At 51.4% G+C, this 19,298-nt stretch overlaps 1 protein-coding gene across 8 annotated transcripts in view; it reads left to right on the forward strand.

Annotated features, from left to right (window-relative positions):
• The window catches only part of DCLK2 (doublecortin like kinase 2), a 140,475-nt gene extending 121,896 nt beyond the window's left edge, over positions 1–18,579 (forward strand). For 4 of the 8 annotated variants that reach the window (XM_036314361.1, XM_036314363.1, XM_036314364.1 and 1 more), the window contains 6 exons: positions 3,712–3,845; positions 4,277–4,354; positions 10,328–10,424; positions 11,247–11,327; positions 12,125–12,241; positions 17,421–18,579. In XM_036314361.1, coding sequence (XP_036170254.1) covers positions 3,712–3,845; positions 4,277–4,354; positions 10,328–10,424; positions 11,247–11,327; positions 12,125–12,241; positions 17,421–17,618 — 705 coding nt within the window. In that variant the 3' untranslated portion in view covers positions 17,619–18,579. Of the gene's footprint in view, positions 1–1,150; positions 1,375–3,711; positions 3,846–4,276; positions 4,355–10,327; positions 10,425–11,246; positions 11,328–12,124; positions 12,242–15,329; positions 15,413–16,257; positions 16,271–17,420 lie in introns of those variants that run through there. The other 4 variants (XR_004968352.1, XR_004968353.1, XM_036314366.1 and 1 more) reach the window with 3 other exon arrangements.
• The last annotated feature ends 719 nt before the right edge of the window (positions 18,580–19,298 follow it).

The following is a 19,298-nucleotide window of genomic DNA, read 5'->3' on the forward strand; positions in this document are numbered from 1 at the left end:
TGGCTGCGCATGTCTAAGTAACACACGTGCCTTTGAAATCCCAACCAGACCCCTCAGCAGAGTCTAGATTCAGCCCGCAGGTGGGCACCGGCCAAGGGTGAGATGTGCCAGTGGTGCTGAAAGTAAACAGTGACTGCCAGCCTCTTCCTGCTCCAGGACCAAGTTCCGTTTTTTAAACACCAGAGCAGACATCTGATTTGCATCCCCTTCTCTGGCAGCGGTGCCGGTGCCGTAATTTAAACCCTGCCTTCGGGGGTGCGTGGCCGCCGTGTCAGGGAGCGCAGCGGTGGCCCTTGCCGGGGTGAGTTACGGCCTGGCGGTGCCCTGTCAGAGTTAACTGTGCGGCCGTGATAAATCCCGCTCTCCAGGAGTTCCGGGGACGGGAGAGCAGAGGGCTGGTTTCTCACATTTGAAGTCCGTCTAAATCATCCCGTTGACATTTTATTTAGAGAACATGCGGCGTTCGCTGCGTATGTGGGATCTGCATTCCTCACATTTTTTATGTTCGCATTCCGAGAGCCGCTTTTCACAGGCATCTCCGCCCGTGGCCGGGCACAGGAACGCCTCGGGGCCACGGCGCGCACGGCAGGGTCTGTCTGAATGCACCCCGAGTCCCTGCGTGTGTGGGGGGCTCTGCCAGGCCTGCGGCTCCTCAGAGCATACTGCCCAGGACGGCAGGGGTATTGGTTGGATAATGTGCACTGGGCTGTCCATTGCTCACGAGAGTGCTCTGTGCCTCAGTTTCCTCATCTGTGAAATGGAGGCAACGATTCTCTTCCTAAGGGTCCCGTGGGTGGTGACGGCAGTCCAGGGAGAATATAGAAATCTCCCCGCGAGAATGCGGGTGCCCGGGGAGAACTGAGCTCTGCCAGACAGAACGCCTGGAGCCTGGACACTCGCCTCCTTCTCCAGCTCACACGGGTCATGCAGACCCTGGGAGGGGGTGTGCGAAGCAGCCTCTGAAAGCAGTGCTGTAGGTGTGCGTGCGTGTGCAGGTGTGCGTGCACATAGACTGATGATAGATAGATGTTTCCTGCTCTGAAGAGAGTCTCCAGCAGAGATTTGAAATGTACTCAAATTGTCTTTCACACACTTGCCTCTGTGTCTAGCCCTGGGGAGAGATGACTCAGATAAAATATTATTATTTCAGGCTCGTCTGCCCCTGATGACGCTTCCCTTTTGATGTTTGGCCAAGAAGCACCACTTGCTCAGACATTACTCGGCGGTTATGGACTGTTCAGCCCCTTTCTAGTTCTGCTCCCACCTCTGACTGACTGGGAATTCCTTACAGCGGCTGTGAAAAACGGGGCTTCTGGGACTCCTGAGGGTCTGACAACAACCCTGGAGGACCCCTAGGCGTCCCTAAATTGAATGTCTAAAATAAACACTATTTTTCAAAAACGTAGGTAATGAGTGTATTTTAAAGTTATAAAAACAAAATAACAATGACATTAATGAAACTTTAAAAAAAAAACTCTCATGATGCATTTAGAATTATAATGTTGCTTATAATGTTCTTATCACTGCCATTACTTCGGGAATTTCTTCCTGACGTCTGGGTTTTGGTAAATGCGTCATAAATTCTGGCTGTAATTTCCTCCACCCGCGTGTTCTCGCCCGTGTTTACATTAGGCATAATGGATGGACGGGCGGCTAGGACGGCAGCAGGACTGAGCCTGGGTTCTGTTGCTTCAGGCTAAACCATTAGGAGTTTTGAATACGGTCCTGCTGAGTCGGGGTGACTCGGGATGATGAATGTCTGTGAGGGGTTCCAGGCCTCACGGCTACCCCTGTGAAACTTGAACGTCCTAAAGTTGTGTGCTGGGTGTGTGTGTGGGACATCAACGTGGAGGCAGTTACCAAAACCGGGAGAAAAACAGTCTTCTCAAACTCAGGAGGACATCCCATGGGAAGACGGCATTTCGGGGTCACCCTTGATGAAATGCCTGTAAAGATTAGGGGGTCATTAAGATGGGGGCGCCCGAGGCCCTTGATGTGTTTTATTGATGGCTGTATAAATCACTCGCCTCTTTAAGCATCGGACTAATGGATGATGTTGTTAACATGCTTATCTTGAAAAAACATAATTTTCTAAATGTTTCACTCCTCTCATAAGTAGTAATTTAGGTGAAAACCTGGTCAGCTTATAGTAAAATATGAGGGAAAGCAGACGATAAAGGATAAAAACAGAGGAAGATGTTACATAAGTCCAGATGAGGCCTTTGCAAGATAGTCTCTGAAATTCAGGCTTTTCAAAATGGACATCCAAGAGACAAATAGAGAGCACGTTAAAGGTTATAGTCAGACCTGTATTATGCTCCCACACACACTGGATTGCTTCCAGATCCATCCATGTAAGGATGTAACCTCCAGACTGTGGTCCCATATGGAAAATCTGCCTAAATATATAAATTTTGTCCTAATTATGGAACCAATGCATGTTCATTGGAAACTACTGAAAAGTAAAAGGGAGGAAGTTCAAGTAATCCTCAATGTTAACACCTAGAGACACACTAAGCATCTTGGTGTGTTATATTACACACACACACACATATATATATATATATATGTATATATATATAATGTTGAATATTCCTTTTTATGTTATATAATATGGTGAGTGTGTCCATATGACTAATACTTATTGAAATGTGCTTATTAGTGACAGTATAATATTTTATTGCAGGGATGTACCAGGTCTTATCTTGCTTCCAGTTTTTTAAAGATAGATAAAAGTCTGAGATTGATGCCCTGGTATATAACCTCAGAGTCCATCTCTGTTCCCTCAGGGTTGGTTCTGAGAAGTAGGTTTCCTGGATCAGAGGTTATAAATGATGTTAAGAAATGTACACGTTGCTGAAAGGCTGTCTAGAAAAGTTGCTTCAATTTAAGCAAAAGCATTGACATCTCGGCAACATTGTTAGACCTTTTCCAATATCATGGTTTCTGATCTAACCAGCCAGACCTTCCAGGCGAGGGAAGGAACACTCACAGAGCCCTGATCCAAGCCTGCTCTCATTTTATCTTCACACCAATCCCGTATCATCCTGTTTCACAGATGAGGGGATGTGCTCAGAGAGGGTGAGTGACCCTCGAAGGTCACACAGCCAGAAAATGAGGGGAGTGCTTGGTTATTCACGTTCAAGCTGCCTGATTCCAACGTTCATTTTCTGTCTAAACTTCCAAGGTTCCCCCCACGTAATGTTTATATCCACCATTGACTCTGCAGAGAACGAGTCCTAATTTTATTTTCTACATGAAACATGCAAGCCTCTTAGAGAACACCTGGTGCTTTCGTGGCACTTAATGAACATGTTTCCGCGACTCTCGAGCACCTCACTCTGGGAAGCACGCAGTGCAGGCCAGGGTTTCGCGTCCAGGCTGAGAGGCCTCTGGCGCCACGTCAGGCGAGCATCCCTCGCTGCTGTGTGAGCACGCACACGTGGTCAGTAAGCTCCTGGGGAAGGCGCTTTTTTTGCAGAGGTAAGGAAATGTCTTTTTCAAATTCCGCACAATCATGCAAAAATCTCTCCAGAGCAACCTTCGGGCTTCAAAGCATCAAAGATAAATCATAGTGTTAACTGTAGCAAGCAGAGATTTCTTTTGAGTTGATTGGTCAACGTATCTGCCATTTCTACCTCATTCCAAAGCCCCTCTTGGAGTCATGGAGACCAAAAACAACATCTGATAATCGGCCGTTCTCTGTTCCAGGTGTGCGAGTATCCCAACGGAACCAAGTCTTTGAAACTGGGCGACTTCGGGCTGGCCACCGTGGTGGAGGGGCCCTTGTACACCGTCTGCGGCACACCAACCTACGTGGCTCCAGAAATCATTGCTGAAACCGGGTGAGACCCCTGGTGGTTTGGGTTGTGCCCTTCTTTGGTGGGGAAAGGTATGTTTTGGGCATCCTCCTGTGTTTTCAAGTGACTCCCCGAGAAGGTGGAGGGAGGGAGAGACGGCTTACCTGCACCATGACTCTAATCTTGGGAACTTAAGTTTGTGCTTCTACGTTCAAGAGCTCTGGGCCTGGGCCAGGACTTTTGTTCCCAGGCTGGTCATGGGAACATGGCAGTGTCCCCAAGGTTGTAATTAGGACTGGGAGAAGAGCAGATGCCTTTGCCCAAAGGGCAGTGAATTCCTCTACGTGAAATGGACAGTTTGATACTGAAAAGCCCCTCCCCCCTTTTTTTTTCACAAAGGCAAGTACTCGGGTAATGTGGAGGGTTCTGGCGGTAATATCGTTATTTCTCCCCCTTCCACCACTTTGTTTCCCTAGCTATGGCCTGAAGGTGGACATTTGGGCAGCAGGCGTGATCACGTACATACTTCTCTGTGGATTCCCGCCGTTCCGAAGGTCAGCACAACATTTGAATTGTACTAGTAAACCCTTTCCCTGGGTCAGGAAGCAGATGTTACTCCTGGCAGGCAGGACCAGAGCTGGTCAGTGACAATGCCAGCTAAAACGTATAGAGACCTGCCTTTCACTCTTTATCTTATTCTACAGCCTGTTCCTGTATATCCCTCGACCACACCTCTGATGTGAGGCCAGGGCCTTTGCTGTGTATGAGTTTCTCATGGTCATTCTTCTGTAAACCACCCCCACCGTCCAGTGTCTGCAGTTTCCATTCTCAGTTATTTTCAAGGGGAGTGCGATTTAAAGATCCTGCAAAGCAATCTGATCCTTCTAGGAAAGGCTTTTTCCAGTTTTTAATAGCCGCCTCTCCTACTTAACTTGGGAACCGTTTTTTGACCACTCATTTTCCAAAGTATTCAACCTAGTTCTTACCGAAAAGAGAACTTATAACATTCATTGTATCCACTCACACAATACTCAGTGGAGTAGAATTACAGACACTTTCAGCATAAATAGGCCTGGGAACAAAGGGATTGAGTCCTTGGTAACCATGCCCCTGGGAGCAGAGGGGACCACACGCGGGTCAGGGTGTGTCACGGAGGGCACGGCACACTTGTTACTCAGCCGTGGGTGTGCACAGGTTTGACATGGGGCTTCGCCCTCAGCACTTCTTGTGATCAGTTCCGTCTCCTTTGGAGTGACTTTGAAGCAGAAGTTCACCTATTCAGGCACATTTGATTTTCTTCTGGGCTTTCCTGAGTGCTCTTTTCACTTCGATCTCTTCTTTTGCTCACTTTGCAACTGTTTGTTGAGTAGCTGCTGTGTGCTACGAGCTATTCTAAATGTCAGGAATCAAAGGGCGAACACAACGTATCCTCTGAGGTCATGGTATTTATTGACAGTGTGGTGTTAGGTCTGAAGGTGAAAAACAGGCTTGTTTCATCACCACACCCAACAATCGTATTATGAAAGATTTCAAACATCCAGAAAAGTTGAAAGTTTTATCTTTTTGAAATGATCGAGGTTCAGCTGAGTTGACCGTTTTTACGGACACTACCGCGAACGCGGGAGTGACACAGAGGTGTCAGCCTCTCCTTTTGAGAGTCTCAGGGGTAAAAACACACATCACAAGAATATGGATCAAGAAAAGTAAACAGGACATTGGGGTATGCTCAGCTGAGGGCTGGGAATCACAAACATTTGCAGTGGTTCTCAACCTTCTGGCCCTTTGAATACAGTTCCTCATGTTGTGACCCAACCATAAAATTATTTTCGTTGCTATTTCATAACTGTAATGTTGCTACTGTTATGAATCGTAATGTAAATATCCGATATGCAGGATGGTCTTAGGCGACCCCTGTGAAAGGGTCGTTCGACTGCCAAAGGGGTCACGGCCCACAGGTTGAGAACCGCTGATTTAGTGAAAGGTGCAGAAGCGAGTGGGGCCTTGTCCTCGTGGCGTGGGTTTGGTTTCTACAGGTGGAAAGCCTTCTGCCTGGCCATCGGCATCGTGGTCTTCCATCAAGGACGTTGCCCAGGTGGGTTGCACAGCCTGTAGGATTATTGCACACATCACTTAACATTTTCTGAATAACAAATGACTCCTACAGTTTGGGCTGTCATTAGTTCTGTGCATCAGTTGGGCGGGTCTTCCGGTCTGGTCTGGCTCAGTGGGGGTTTGATGGTCCAGTGTGGCCTCACTCACGTGCCTGCTAGTTGACTCAGCATCAGCTGGGACAACCGATATGACCTGGCCGTGTGCCTTTCAGCCTCCAGTGGGCTAGCCTGGGTTTCCCATGACAGTGGATTCAGGACTCCTCAAAGCAGCTAGAAGAGGGCCTGAGTGCTTTTCAAGTCTCCACTTGCTTCACATTTGCTGATTGATGTCCTGTTGACCAACTGAAGTCAAACAGCCAAGCCTCGAGTAAGTGTGGGAGAAGATTACCCATACTTACAGGGAAGGGAATCATTTGTGGCCATTTTTTCAATCACGCGGTGCCCTGGCTGGCTTCAGCAATGACCAGTTTTGGGAACTAGTAAAGCGTAGAGGGTAGTGTATTATGCTAGCTGTTGATCTTGGGGCCAGTTACAGCATAATTCCCCTCCGTGATGGTTGACCCAAGTGGAGACCAATCGGAAAAGGGTATCAGGGAGGGATCAGTGTTAGAGGAAGGTGTGCTCACAACTCCCTCTAGTGTTTCCACTTGTCAGTGCAGCTGGAGTTTTTTCCTTTGACTTTGCTTTTTTACTTTTGAACAAAAGTGAGGCTCACATTAAACAAGTATGTGCTTATTGTGACTTGGTACCCAGTGGACAGTAGCTTCTTTGTAGGATCTGAGTTCAGGCTGGCTAATCGAAGGCAGTAAAGCTACTGCCCTTAAACATTATACTCAGAAGCTGGTCCCATAGCTCCAGGCAGCTTACTTAGGAAATTTACAAAAATGCTTCCTGTCTTTCCTATGCTGTGATGAAAGGGAATCTGTAATGTTAAGTGCTTGTTACAGAAGCATCTTCACGGCACAGAGACCTTCTGGAGAGATCCCAGGACCGACTTTATTCAAACTGCATAGGGAGCACAGTATGGAAATGGTCCTGTAAATCGTGATAAAGGGCCCTGGTATGAAACAGATTGCATAAATTTGTACCTAAAATGAAAGTCCTTCAAACAGATATTTCAAAACATTGTCTTTGTTTTATACCCAAAGTAATTTTAACCCAAAGCCTTTTAATTGAAATTGTTACGTGGGGTTTACAGTTTCCGCTTCTTTAGCTCTGGTGTGTCTCACTTTTCTTTTTCCAGGCTTTGGCTTTAGGCTGACATGAATTCTTCCTTCCATCTTCTCAACCCCAGGATATTGGTTTTCTAGAGGCAACCGACAGTTTAGTTATTGCCTAAGCAAGTCTGTTTTAGGGGCACTGACAAAAAGGAGTATTTGCATGACTAGACTGAGACTTTTTTGTTTTGTTTGTTTCTCTTAAAAACAGGCACAGCCCATAAATGAAATGTTTGGGCATCACGTGTAGAATAGCTCACCCACGGTCTCAGGTTACCTAGCCTGACCTTGATGTTGCCTTGACTCATCACTGAAGAGAGAGAATGGATGCAAATTCTTTTGTTGTTTTCGAGGTTTTTCTTAATGCACATTTTTAGGTGTAGAGCACCTTGATTCCGGGCTGTCTTGTTTTAGGAATAAGTGCCCCCAAGTATCTTAGCCAGATTGTGGCGTATACATGTGGTAATAAATCCAGTGTCGATTTGGAGTGGCTTTTCTTCTGTGACTACTAAGAAGGATAAATGATCTTTTGCTTTCTGTTCTGTTAGTAAGGGAAGCCTGGACTGCTTGTGGTTCACAGCATGGATGCTTGGGGTGAATCCTAATTGCCAGGACATTCCATGGTTCTGTTTGTTGACTCAGGCTATGTTTGCCAAGAACCGGAATGGATGCTGCAGACTCACTTCCAACTTTTTAGCTGTTTATTAACAAAATAAGAGCCATATGTATTAACAGAATATAAGTCACTTGAGATTCCAGGAAAAAAAAGAAAAAGGGAGATGACTGGAGTCATAGGGATGGAGGGGTCGATTCTGGAAAGAGGTGATTTATTTTATAGCTTCTACTACTGTCTCTTGGCGTCCCCTGGTTTTCTAAAGGTTTTCGTAGAACCTCATTAGGTTTTAGGTGAATCCTTCACGTATTTGGAAGGCCAGTTGAGCCTAGTGCAGTCAGTAAGGAAATAAGTGAAAAGGAAAGAAAATGTTTAGACATCTAGAAAGAAACACTTTGCCCTGGCCGGTGTGGCTCAATTGATTGGGCATCATCTCGTGCACTGAAAGGTTGCTGGTTCGATTCCTGATAAAGGCTCATTCCCTGGGTTTCAGGCTCAATCCCTAGTGGGGGGCTTGTAGGAGGCAGCGATTTATATCTCCCTCTCATATAGACCTCTCCCTCTCCCTCTCCCTCTCCACCTTTCTCTCTAAAACTCAAAAAAAAAAAAAAATCCAGAAAAAACAATGCATGCCCTAGCCAGTTTAGCTCAGTGGATAGAGCATCGGCCTGCAGACGGAAGGGTCCTTGGTTCAGTTCTGATCAAGGGCACATGCCCAGGTTGCAGGCTCCATCCCCAGTAGGGGGCGTGCAGGAAGCAGCCAATCAATGATTCTTTCTCATCGATGTTTCTATCTCTCTCTCTCTTCCTCTCTGAAATCAATAAAGAATATATTTAAATAAAAACACAAACAACAAAACAAAACAACACACAAATAGAAACAGTTTGTCCACACTCAAAGAACACCGCTTTTCAGGAGAACGGTGGGGAGCTCTTGCCTTGCCCGGTTTTCAGGCTGACGTTAGCTTCTCAGTGTGTCTGTTGACCCAGACTCCGTGGCCAGCAGCTGTGCACTGAACTGGGCTTGGGTAGATGTCATGGATATTTGCAAATCTCAAAGACGCTACTCTTTTTCATAGAACAAGAATGAAATAGCCACATCATCTCACTGCCCCGGAGTCTGACTCTGGGTACTGTCCTAAACTGCCTGTGTCTAAGGACACCACACTGTGCCTGCCCGCTCTGGCAGGGCTGGCGGCTGGGCCCGTGAGCACCCCGAGCACCAGGCTGCGGGGTCGTGTTGGGAATCTAAGACATGCTGGACACCTACCAGGTGGACTGGACTCCACTTCTGGGTTGTGATCTTGACTCCGACAGTCCAAGCTGAGTTTTCTGCTGGGGCCTGGTAATGACCCTGGAAGGCAAGGACGTTGTTCTCACTCTGGCCATGGATGAGCCCTTTAGGCGAGGGGCTCTGGGGCTGTGCAGAAGCAGGTTCCTGGGGGTGGGGGGCGGGGCATCCGCTTGCTGCATTTCCCCCCGCACTTTCTGTCACAAGTCATCACGTATTCGTTAGGCACCAGCCAGGGCACCGTTAAGGCTGTGCCCGGGAGGCACAGGTGGGGACGCTGCCCACCGGCGGCGGGGAGAGCTCCTTTCAACCTGTGCCGTTCTCGCTGACGCCCTCCAGGGGCTCTTCCTTCCGGACTGGGCTTACCTGAGCGCCAGGCTCCCACGGGGAGCCAATTATGTCCTGACTGTTCAACCCCGACTCTGACCTCTGGATGGCTTTTTCACATGTTGGCCGCTTCACTCATCTTTGGCTGTTGGGTTGGAAAGGGGGAGAGAGGAAGGGCAAGGAGGTCTGGCTCAGCATCACTGCGTTTCCACTCTTACTGCCATGAGCAATGCAGTGAGGCAGACGCTGAGGTGCCTTTTGTTCCTGGAATGAGGATTTATGTGATTCGTGGATCCCATGTTTTCCTGTTTTTGTGTTGTTTTTTTGTTAAAATATATCTTTATGGATTTCAGAGAGGAAGGGAGAGGCGGAGAGAGATATAGAAACATCAGTGATGAGAGAGAATCATTGATTGGCTGCCTCCTGCATATCCTCTACTGGGGATGGAGCCCGCAACCCGGGCATGTGTCCTTGACTGGAATCGAACCTGGGACCCTTTAGTCTGCAGGCTGACGCTCTATCCATTGAGCCAACCAGCTAGGGCTTTCTTGTCTTTTTTGTGGCAAAATATACATAACAAAGTGGATCATTTTAACCGTTTTAAGTATATAGGTCCGTGGCATGAAGCACATTTCCAAAGTTTTGTGCAACCACCACCACCATCCATCTCCAAGCCTCCTTCATCTCCCCAAGCTGAGCTGTGCCCACTCCGCACCTTTCTTGAGTCTTTGTGGGTCTCTCCTCTCTCTCTCTCTCCCTCTTTTCTCCCCCCCCCCTCTCTCCCCCCCCCTCCCTCTCTCCCAGGCCTTTAGAAGTGTTCTCAAGCTCACTGTTCACATCTAAAGGGAAAAGTGTGTCATCACACATGCAGTGGAGATGGGACATGCCCAAGCCTGAGGCTGGACTCCTCTCCCCACCCTTCCCGTGAGGTGACCTTGACTCTGCTTCCGTTTCTTTTTTGCCAACAGTGAGAACAATCTTCAGGAAGACCTCTTCGACCAGATCCTGGCCGGGAAGCTCGAGTTCCCAGCCCCCTACTGGGATAACATCACGGACTCTGCAAAGGTACACTCCAGGCCTTTGGCTCCAGGCCTGTCTGTGGGCTCGGCATGTCCAAGGGTCCTCAGCCCATGTGGGGCTTATATGAGGCAGACGATTTATATCTCCCTCCCATATCTATCTATCTATCTCTCTCTCTCTCTCTCTCTCTCTCTCTCTCTCTCTCTCTCCCCCCCCCCATTCTCATCATTGATGTTTCTCTCTCCCTCTCCTTCTCTCTTCATTCTCATCATTGATGTTTCCATCTCTCCCTACCTCTCTGAAATTAATAAAAAATATATTTAAAAAACTAGCTTCAGGCCTGTTCTTGACTTTGAACCATGGTTCTTCTCAAGTTCATTCCATAGTATCGTCTCGGACACGGTTAACCAGGCTCTGGAAGCTGGCCTGGCTCTCCTCCCAGTGGGCATCCGCCATCCTCCTTTGCTCCTTTAAGTCCTAAGCATTTGTTCATTTATTCAAGAAATATGCACTACACACCATCAGAACATGGGGGTACACTCGTGAGACAGACTGAATTGCTAGAAGGAATAGCAGCGCAGTGTTACATTGTGGGAGGGTGGCAATGACCAGAACTTCGGGGAGAACATCTGGGTGTAAGGTGGGCCCAGGAGATTCTTTCCTCTCACGCTGCCCGCGTGAGGCAGCTGTGCCTGCGGACCCGTCTGGCGGGCACTGGGAGTGGAGGCAATAATAGCTTTTCAGCTCAAATGTCTGAGCAGTGTGCTGGCTGTTCCTTGAAGTACTTGGTGCAAACTCCGATTTCTGTATTTATGCTGGAATTGTCGCCCTTTGGTCACCTCTGTTGTCTTCTTCATTTCTTTCCAGGAATTAATCAGCCAGATGCTTCAGGTCAACGTCGAAGCGCGGTGTACTGCGGGACAAATCCTGAGCCACCCCTGGGTGTCGGTAGGTACCCACATTCCCGGGAGTGACCTCACCTGCGCGTCCCGTGGCCGACGGCGTGCTTCCTCGCCGCGGCTCTTGCACGGGCGAAGCTCTGCACCCACTTCCGCGGCAGGTAGATGCCTGTTCTCTCCATGGAGGGCTTCTCTGGAGCAGTTGGCACCAGGATCCTCAAGTATTCGATCCTGCTCTGTGCGTGGCCCGGGAAGCCACTGTCGCTTTCTCCGCCTCAGTTCCCGGCACTGCAGAAGGAAGGGGTTGGCTGGGCTGTCCTCTAAGGAGACTTTCGGCTTTGCCTTCTGTGGCTCTTAGGGCTGAGGGTTTTCAGGATTTGACCAGAGATGAGCATGTTTCAGACCCTGATCCCTCTGTCTCCATGGCCATGGCCACAGGAGCCCCCACGTGTGTGGGGAGAGGCACAGCCCGTTCCAGAGCCGGGCGGGCGGAGGGTGTGTCCTGCTGACTAGAGTTCTTTGGACTTAGGCGGTGCCTGTGGGTTTAGGGCAAACACGGTCCTGTGAACAGTGACCCTGGGAAGTCGAGGGGAGGCTCCCAGAGCGTGAGGGTAATTAACTCCGCCAGCACCTCAGGAGCCGGGTGAATGGTGTGGGTCTGAGGGCCCAGAGCTGCAGAGTAACAGGGTCATTGTTCATAGGTCGTGGTTCCCCTGACCTCGTGGCTAAGATGGCCCATTCGGAAGAGGAGGTGGTGGTGGTGGTGGGTGGTGTGTGCCTGCCTGTTAAGGAATAGACAAGGGAGCCCTGAAAATCCAAACCACTGTATTCCATTCCTTTCTGTAGGATGACGCCTCCCAGGAGAATAATATGCAGGCTGAAGTGACAGGTAAACTAAAACAGCACTTTAATAACGCGCTCCCCAAACAGAACAGCACCACCACCGGGGTCTCCGTGATCATGGTAAGTGGGCCGGGCTCTGCCTGGAGAGTGCCCTGTCTGGCCTGACTCTCGGCCAACCCTGACGCTTGGGAAGTAAATAGCTAAAGAGCTTCCCGCACATGGAAGCTGGTGCCTTCCATGTCCTCTTCTCACTGCGGGATGGGCTTGGCATGGGAGGTGCACAGGGCGGGGAATTGCGCAGATACCAGCGAGGCCAGGCCACGGGTCCGGCCCAGGCGCTCCTGCCTGTCTGGGCCCAGTGCCCTCGGGGCGGTGGCTGCTGCTTTCCCCTCTGCGGGGTGTACAGCACCAGGAAGGAACCCCCTGCCTGCCTGAGGCTTCCAAAACAGACGACTGGAGGTGCGAATTATTCTTCGAAGTTTAGGATAAGAAACAGCCCAAGTTAAACAAATGCCATTTTTAAAAATCGGTCTTTTGTGGCTTTTAAAAGTACGGAACACTGTAGAGAAATTGTTTTTTTCAGGGTAGACTGTTAGGAGAAGTCTGGAACAACGATCGCCATATTTTTTCAGGCCTTCCTTCTTCCAGAGTGTTTTCCAGGCAGTTTACCGAAATCCACAAACACAACCAGTTTACGTAAGTTCAGCGAAAGGGAAATAAGGGCAGAACAGACAAAACACCCGGAATTGCGCTCAGCACCCCCAGCCACGCTGTCAGACCCGAGCCCTTGGCCAAGGGGGACCACGCAGCCAGCTCTGAGCAGCCCCGCACCCGCTCATGGAGCCGCGGTGCGAAACAGCCAGCATCTGGGCCTGGGCGCTCCATCTGCCCACACCCCTCACAGGCTGGGGAGCAAGGAGGGGTGGCCCCTCCCCCACCCCCCAGAGCCAGAGACTCAGCTGGGGTGTCCTCACAACCAGACCTTCTAGGAAACGGGTGCCCGGGTTGTTAACATCTAGGCCACTCCTGACAGCCTTGGGTCTCACAGCACCTACAGCCACCTGGCGGCCTGGCAGCTCCTGCTGGCCGCCTCCCAGCTCCATCCTCCTCAGGGCAGGACAGGTCCCGCCCCTTCTGGGAAGGTTTGCTTTGCTTCCTGACCAACTGGAAGGAAACCAGTTGCTTATTCTCCTGGGGCACTGTAGTCTAGGAACCTAAGGATATCCCGATAGGAGTTGGGGTGGGAGCACAGCCTTCCCCCCCAGTGAAGATGAAATACAGCTGCTGAGTATCCACCACCTTCTTGGCCTCGCTGGTCTGTCCCTCCTCCGTCCCCGGGGGAGGCTGCGTGCACTTGGCAGCCCTCTGTCTGTCCCTGCACCTCCCTCAGCTCTCCCTGCTGGAAAGCTTGTTCCCCTCCCTCCCACCCCTCCCCCAGACAAAGCCTGTAAACAGGATCTTTTGACACATTTCAGGACTTTGGAGCGTTCTGTGCCAAAATCTGGGAAGGCCTCTTGAGTTGTGGTTTTCCTGGCGTTTCAGCCGTGCTCGCAGAAAGCCTGAGAAAGGCGGCGTTGTCACAGAATGACAGCTTACACACTTTGAAAAGAACCATCTTTCCCCCCCAAATTTAATAGAAAGTTTATTTAGAAAGTCACAGGGGTAGTAGCAGTGAGCCATAGAGGAACAGCATAAGAAGGGCCCTTGGGGTTTAAGGGAAATAGAGACAGAAAATGGGCTGGGGGGAGGGGGAGGTGCAAAGGTGAGATAGAAGAGAAGGGGGGAAGAGGGAGATATGGGTGTGTGTGTGGGGGGGGGGGGAGAGAGAGAGAGAGAGAGAGAGAGAGAGAGAACGCCAAAAGAACCTCCTTGACTGAGCCAACAGCAGGAGCACATTTTCAGTGATTCCCTGATGGTGGACGAGATAAGGAGTGTGCAGCCTGCCACATGCCCCAAAGTAAGGCAACTTCTGGGAAAATTTAGAAAAACATTATAAATTGGTGCACTTGGCACGTAATGAAGAGCCTTAAGAAGAGTGATTAGTTAGAATCAAAATCTAGTAACTACATTAATACAGCTGCCTGGTCCCCTGGAGGAAGGGCCTTTGCAGAGCTGGGCCCAGGGCCTGGGAGAGCCGACTCAGGGCCACATGGGCATCGCTGGCCGGAGGCCTGTGGCCTGCTGAGGCTCCAGCGCCCCTGCCCTCCTGCCTCAGGCTCCAGTGCACCCCCACTCCTGCCTCAGGCTCCAGTGCACCCCCACTCCTGCCTCAGGCTCCAGCGCCCCTGCCCTCCTGCCTCAGGCTCCAGTGGGCCCCTCCTCCCCGCCTCAGGCTTCAGCACAGGCTTGGTTCTGGATGATGCCGTTGAGACCCCCTCGGACAGAACCCATTTCTCCATGTGTTGATGGAGTTCCACAGTCAAATTTTAAACTTCTGAGCTTTAACTGGGTGTTTCTGTGAATGAACAACCTGCTATTACCTGTAACTCCATTGGTGACTGTAAACGTTGTGTGCTCACACGTGTATCCCGTTGTCACTCGGGCGTGTTGGCAGGGCTCTGTCTGACCCCGGCTCCCTACACAACTTTGCGGGCTGTTAGCCCTGAGGAGCTGCTGAGTGACACTGTCCCATTCAGCACCTACAGGGGAAATCATAGAGCTTGTCTCTGGAGGTACCCATTCCCGACGGCCAGAGAGCTGGCCTGTGAAGTTTGGCTTGTCCCCAAAAGCAGGGGTGATGTCATGCTCCTCCTCACCCAACTGGGGACCTGACCGGGGACAGAGTTGTGTGGGGGCATCTTGCAAGGCTTCCATGTCGTTATCCTGTGTGTCTGTGTGTCCTGCCCTTGGGAACAGTTTTCAATGTTTCTCATATTAAAAAGAATCACAAATTAATCTCCCTGGTATTTATATGTTCTCCATAACTGGAGTATGTGAGGCTGATATGGTTCCTGCCGATGCAGACAGTAGTGGGAATAGTGCATACATGTTGGAGGTGGGGCCCCCAGCTAACTGTTGTGTAACCTACAGGCAGAGCCTTACTACCCACTGTCACCCCTAGAGCCCCCCCCCCAAAAAAAAACCCCAAAACCCAAAAAAAAACAGAACGTTGGTGCCTGAGGCTCCTGGGAGAAATGAAAGGGTAGGAATGGTAAATAACAGTGAAAGAAAGTACAGTTGATGCTGTTGTCTGCGTTTCATTTGACAGTTTGATTTGACAGTTTGAGACACTCTTCTGAGTTCCACTCTTTACCCAGTTGAGACTGTGGGGACTCCTGAAGCAGAAATCTGGTATTCACCACGCTGTGCTTCACAGAGCAGCTCTCGCTCTCGGCCCCCTAAATCTGCATGCTTTTCTCAGACTTCTGACGCCAGCGGCCAGCTCTCAGCTGCTTCTCAGTGCAGGTCTCCTGTAGCTGCTGCCACCCTCTTGGCCAGCCGAGCACCCCCTTGGGAAGCTTCCCCAGCTGCCACACTGCCTTCCTTCGCAGACAACAGCTGGCGAGTGCATAGGAGGGCTCTAGGAGTTCTCTTGATAAATTTTTTTTTTTTTCCACTTCTGTGAAAAAGCATTTTTTTTTGTTATGTGAGTGACAGCATAAGACCTTTGTGAAGGTCTTTGTTCTCTTTCTCCAACTACTTTCCCAGAGAAGGCATTTTTATCAGCAAGACAGTGTAGCGTCAGCTAGCCTTTGGGATAAGAGAAGAGAATTCTATTGGGTAGGTTTTGGTTTAAGACAGGCCTGCTGGTTTGGATTGCACTTGCATTTCTCCAGCTGGTCCTTAGCCAGAGGAAAGGACAGTGCATTTGCCCAGGGGGCTATTTGTCTGTCCCATTGGGCTCCTCCCAGCCTGGGGGAATCAGAGGTCGCCACCTTGTGGCCGAAAAGGGAACGACAAGAAACCTGGTTCCCATGGAATTTGACTCTGAGGAGCCATGAATGCAAACAGAGTGCTTTCGGCTCAGGGGGATTATGCTTCCTTCCCGGGTACTCTGGGAATGATTTGGGCTTAATTTAAGACAGACAAAACTGTTTCAATCGTGTTGCTTCTGTTTAAAGTAAGTCTAGTTTCTGTCCCTGCTTCTCTCCCCCTCTCCTGCCTCCCCGCCGCCTGCCTTTGCTCCCTCTGACTAGGTCCAAGGCCATGGTATGTACTAACTGCCTGCGATGCTCGGTCCCACTGCACACGATCTCCACAGGAAGAGAAGAGGAGAAATAACGGGATGGCTGGTGGTTTCTTCTACCAGCAGAAATTCTGGGGTAGAAAAAACTGAAGGCTGCCTCTCGCGTGGTCTCTGTTCTTGCAAAGGGCGGCTGGGGGCGGAAGCTTGTGGAAGGGCGACACTAAGGATCTGGTTTGGCTTTTCCACAGTCACCTCTGCTCGGTCACTGACATTGTCCTTGGAAATTACCGATGCTCCGCCTGAGCTCAGAAGGGCCCATGGGCCGCTGACACCGAGGGCCGGAAGGCAGCCGGAGGCCTTCCCTCTTAGCAAGCCCCTGGATGATTCAGATTTCTCCAGGCCTCTTTATAATTTCAGTCAGAGTGCTGAAGGAATCGGGGGTACATTCCCGCTCCCCCCCGAGGTAGTTAGGTTACAGAACGCCTTCTGATGGCCCTGCCTTTTAGCTCGGTGCCTGAGAGCTGCCTGGGTCTCGCTGGACAAACAAGAAATCCTCAAAATGAGTCAGAGGAGGGAAAGTCTCCCCTCCCAGGGTAGGGCCAGAAAGCAAGGCGATTTATTACCGTTTGTGGCTGCCTCTTGAGCAGATTAGGAACGTCGGGGTGCGAGGAGGTAAAGCAGAGCAGGTGAGGGATCGTGGAGGACCTGAAACGGGTGCTATGGCAGCATCAGTCCCCAGGCCTTCTGTGGAGTAAGCAGCCTCGCGAGGTGTAAGGGGATTACTTATTTGTATTTCCACCTGTGATGCAGAGCTTTCCGGAAAAAGGCTCACGGTCAAAGCCCTAACCTTCTCCTAGGGTTTGCTTATGGGACCAGATACCTTTGGGCTCCAGGTCTGGGCCCGGGGAAGAAACACTCAGAACTCAGGTGCAGCTTGGAGCTAGAAGGGTCCCCGCAGCCGCCAGGCAGGGTGCAGGGACACCCAGTGAGCCGCAGGGGCAGGGAGAGGCGGGGAGGGGCCCTGAGCCAGCTTGGTGCGCGGGCTTCTGCTAGGAGAGGCCTGCGGTTATTTCTCCTCCTCTGTCCCTGAGCCCTGCATGCTCGTCGTGCGCTGTCGTGGTCGCGGCGCCCTGGCCTGCAGGCTAACGCGCGGTCCCGCTGGTCTCTCCGCAGAACACGGCTCTAGATAAGGAGGGCCAGATCTTCTGCAGCAAACACGGTCAGGACGGCGGCCGGTCCGGCACGGAGCTCGCCTCTCCAGTTCCTCCCTCCGCCCAGGAGCCCCCTGGCGCCCCGGAATCTCCCCCGCGCCCCTGCTCCCCCACCCCGGGCTGGGAGCGCGCAGGGACCTGGCGCCGCCACCGGGACTGACCCCTGCACCTTCCTCTGCGGGCCGCTGCCCGGGGCTCCCGCCGCGGCCGCCTGGCTCCCACCGGCTCTGCCCTCGGTGCCTGGGGCGGCAGAGGCGGCGTCAGCGGTGGCGACCTGTTCGGAGCGGCTTGTTTTAAACCATCTGCATTTCAGTTCAATGGACGTTTTACAGCGTCACCAGAATGTGCAACTTCTTTCCAGCATTTAATGCATTTTTATAGAAACACTTCCCCTTATTTAAGGAGCTCAGAGTAACTCCGCGCGCCCCTTTCTTAGGGCGAGAACTTAGGGCGCGTTTGTCCCGGGTGGGGTCCTGGGAGGTGCCGGAGCCTTCCCTGCTGCCGGCGGAGGACTGGCTTTCCGCGGAGACTCAGCAGGAGCACAGGGCCATGGGACAGGCCCCGCGCCGAGGCCGCCAGGCGCCTCCACGCAGCGCGGGGCTGGGCTCGCGGAAGACAACACTGGGTATTTATTTGTACACAGACCCCGGGGAGGTGCCTTTCTTCCCTGGACATTGTGTGTTTCCCCACCACTCCTCCCTCGTATGACTTGAAAACGCTAATAAAGTTGGCCTTGGGCTTTAGAATGAAAGGCCTGGCGCACGCGGCATCACGGGCTCCGCACCAGGAGCCGGACAAACCGGGCGTCCTGAGCGGCCGCCTCCTCCCGTCACCTGCGTCCCCTCCGGAGCCCGCACAGCTGCCGGCCCAGGGCACAGGCAGGACCGGGCGGGAGTGCCCGCAGACCCCCTCTGTTACTAACCTCCTGGAAGGCTGCTGGCAGTTTTTCCTCGTTTTCCACCACCTGCTCTTTTTAATAATTGTACATAAGCCGTGTATTTGTTTTTCCTGCTTCTCTTCTAACCTGGTGGGTCCTGTAGTTCCTTCGCATTGTTAGATTTTTGCCTCCTTCCTGCAATAAACTCTTCCTTACTGAGAAAAACTTGGGGTGGGCAGAGGTTTCCGTGTTGTCATTTCTCAAAGGACGTGTGGTCAGAGGCCCGGGTTTCAGCAGGTGCCAGTGTCTGCTTTCATGAAGCCTCGGGGCCAAGCGGGGGGTGGAGGGATGGTGCTCGGGGAGGCAGGTGTGTTTTGGTCGGAGCTGATTTCTTACAGGTGCAGAAGCTCATGCAGCCGAAGCTCAAGGCTCGCCGGGGGTCACTGGCATGACCACTGCAGAGCCTACGGAGCACCGGCAGGAAGGTGAGGCTTCATGGAAATGGGGGGCCAGGACAGGTGTCCTCTCTCTCTCTCTCTCTCTCTCTCTCTCTCTCTCTCTCTCTCTCTCAGATTGTGCGGTCTCCTGTCTCTGCTTCTGGTGCATTTCGGCTCTGGCTTTTCCCTCTGTAATGTCTGCTCGCCTGTAGCTCAGGTCACGGCCCTGCACCTGCCCCCAGTGCTCAAGCCCATACAACCCAGGCCTCGAAGCCATCAGGCCGGCTTCGGATCTCATGTTCCGATTGCTGAAGGATGAGATGATCGTGCAGTGACTCATTCCGGGCTGGCGCTGCCCCTGGATGGAGAGGCTGGTTGCGAAGTACAGACGGGCTTCCTGGCCCGCAGCGGCAGCAGGTACCGGCTTCCATTAAAGCAGGAGGAGGGTGGTTTCCAAAAAGCTGTGATGGACGGCTCTAGAATATACTGCTCATCTCTCTCCGCAGTGTCCATTAAAATACGTTTG

This window comes from Myotis myotis, unplaced genomic scaffold (genome assembly GCF_014108235.1).
Source record: "Myotis myotis isolate mMyoMyo1 unplaced genomic scaffold, mMyoMyo1.p scaffold_m19_p_6, whole genome shotgun sequence".
Classification (NCBI taxonomy): domain Eukaryota; kingdom Metazoa; phylum Chordata; class Mammalia; order Chiroptera; family Vespertilionidae; genus Myotis; species Myotis myotis.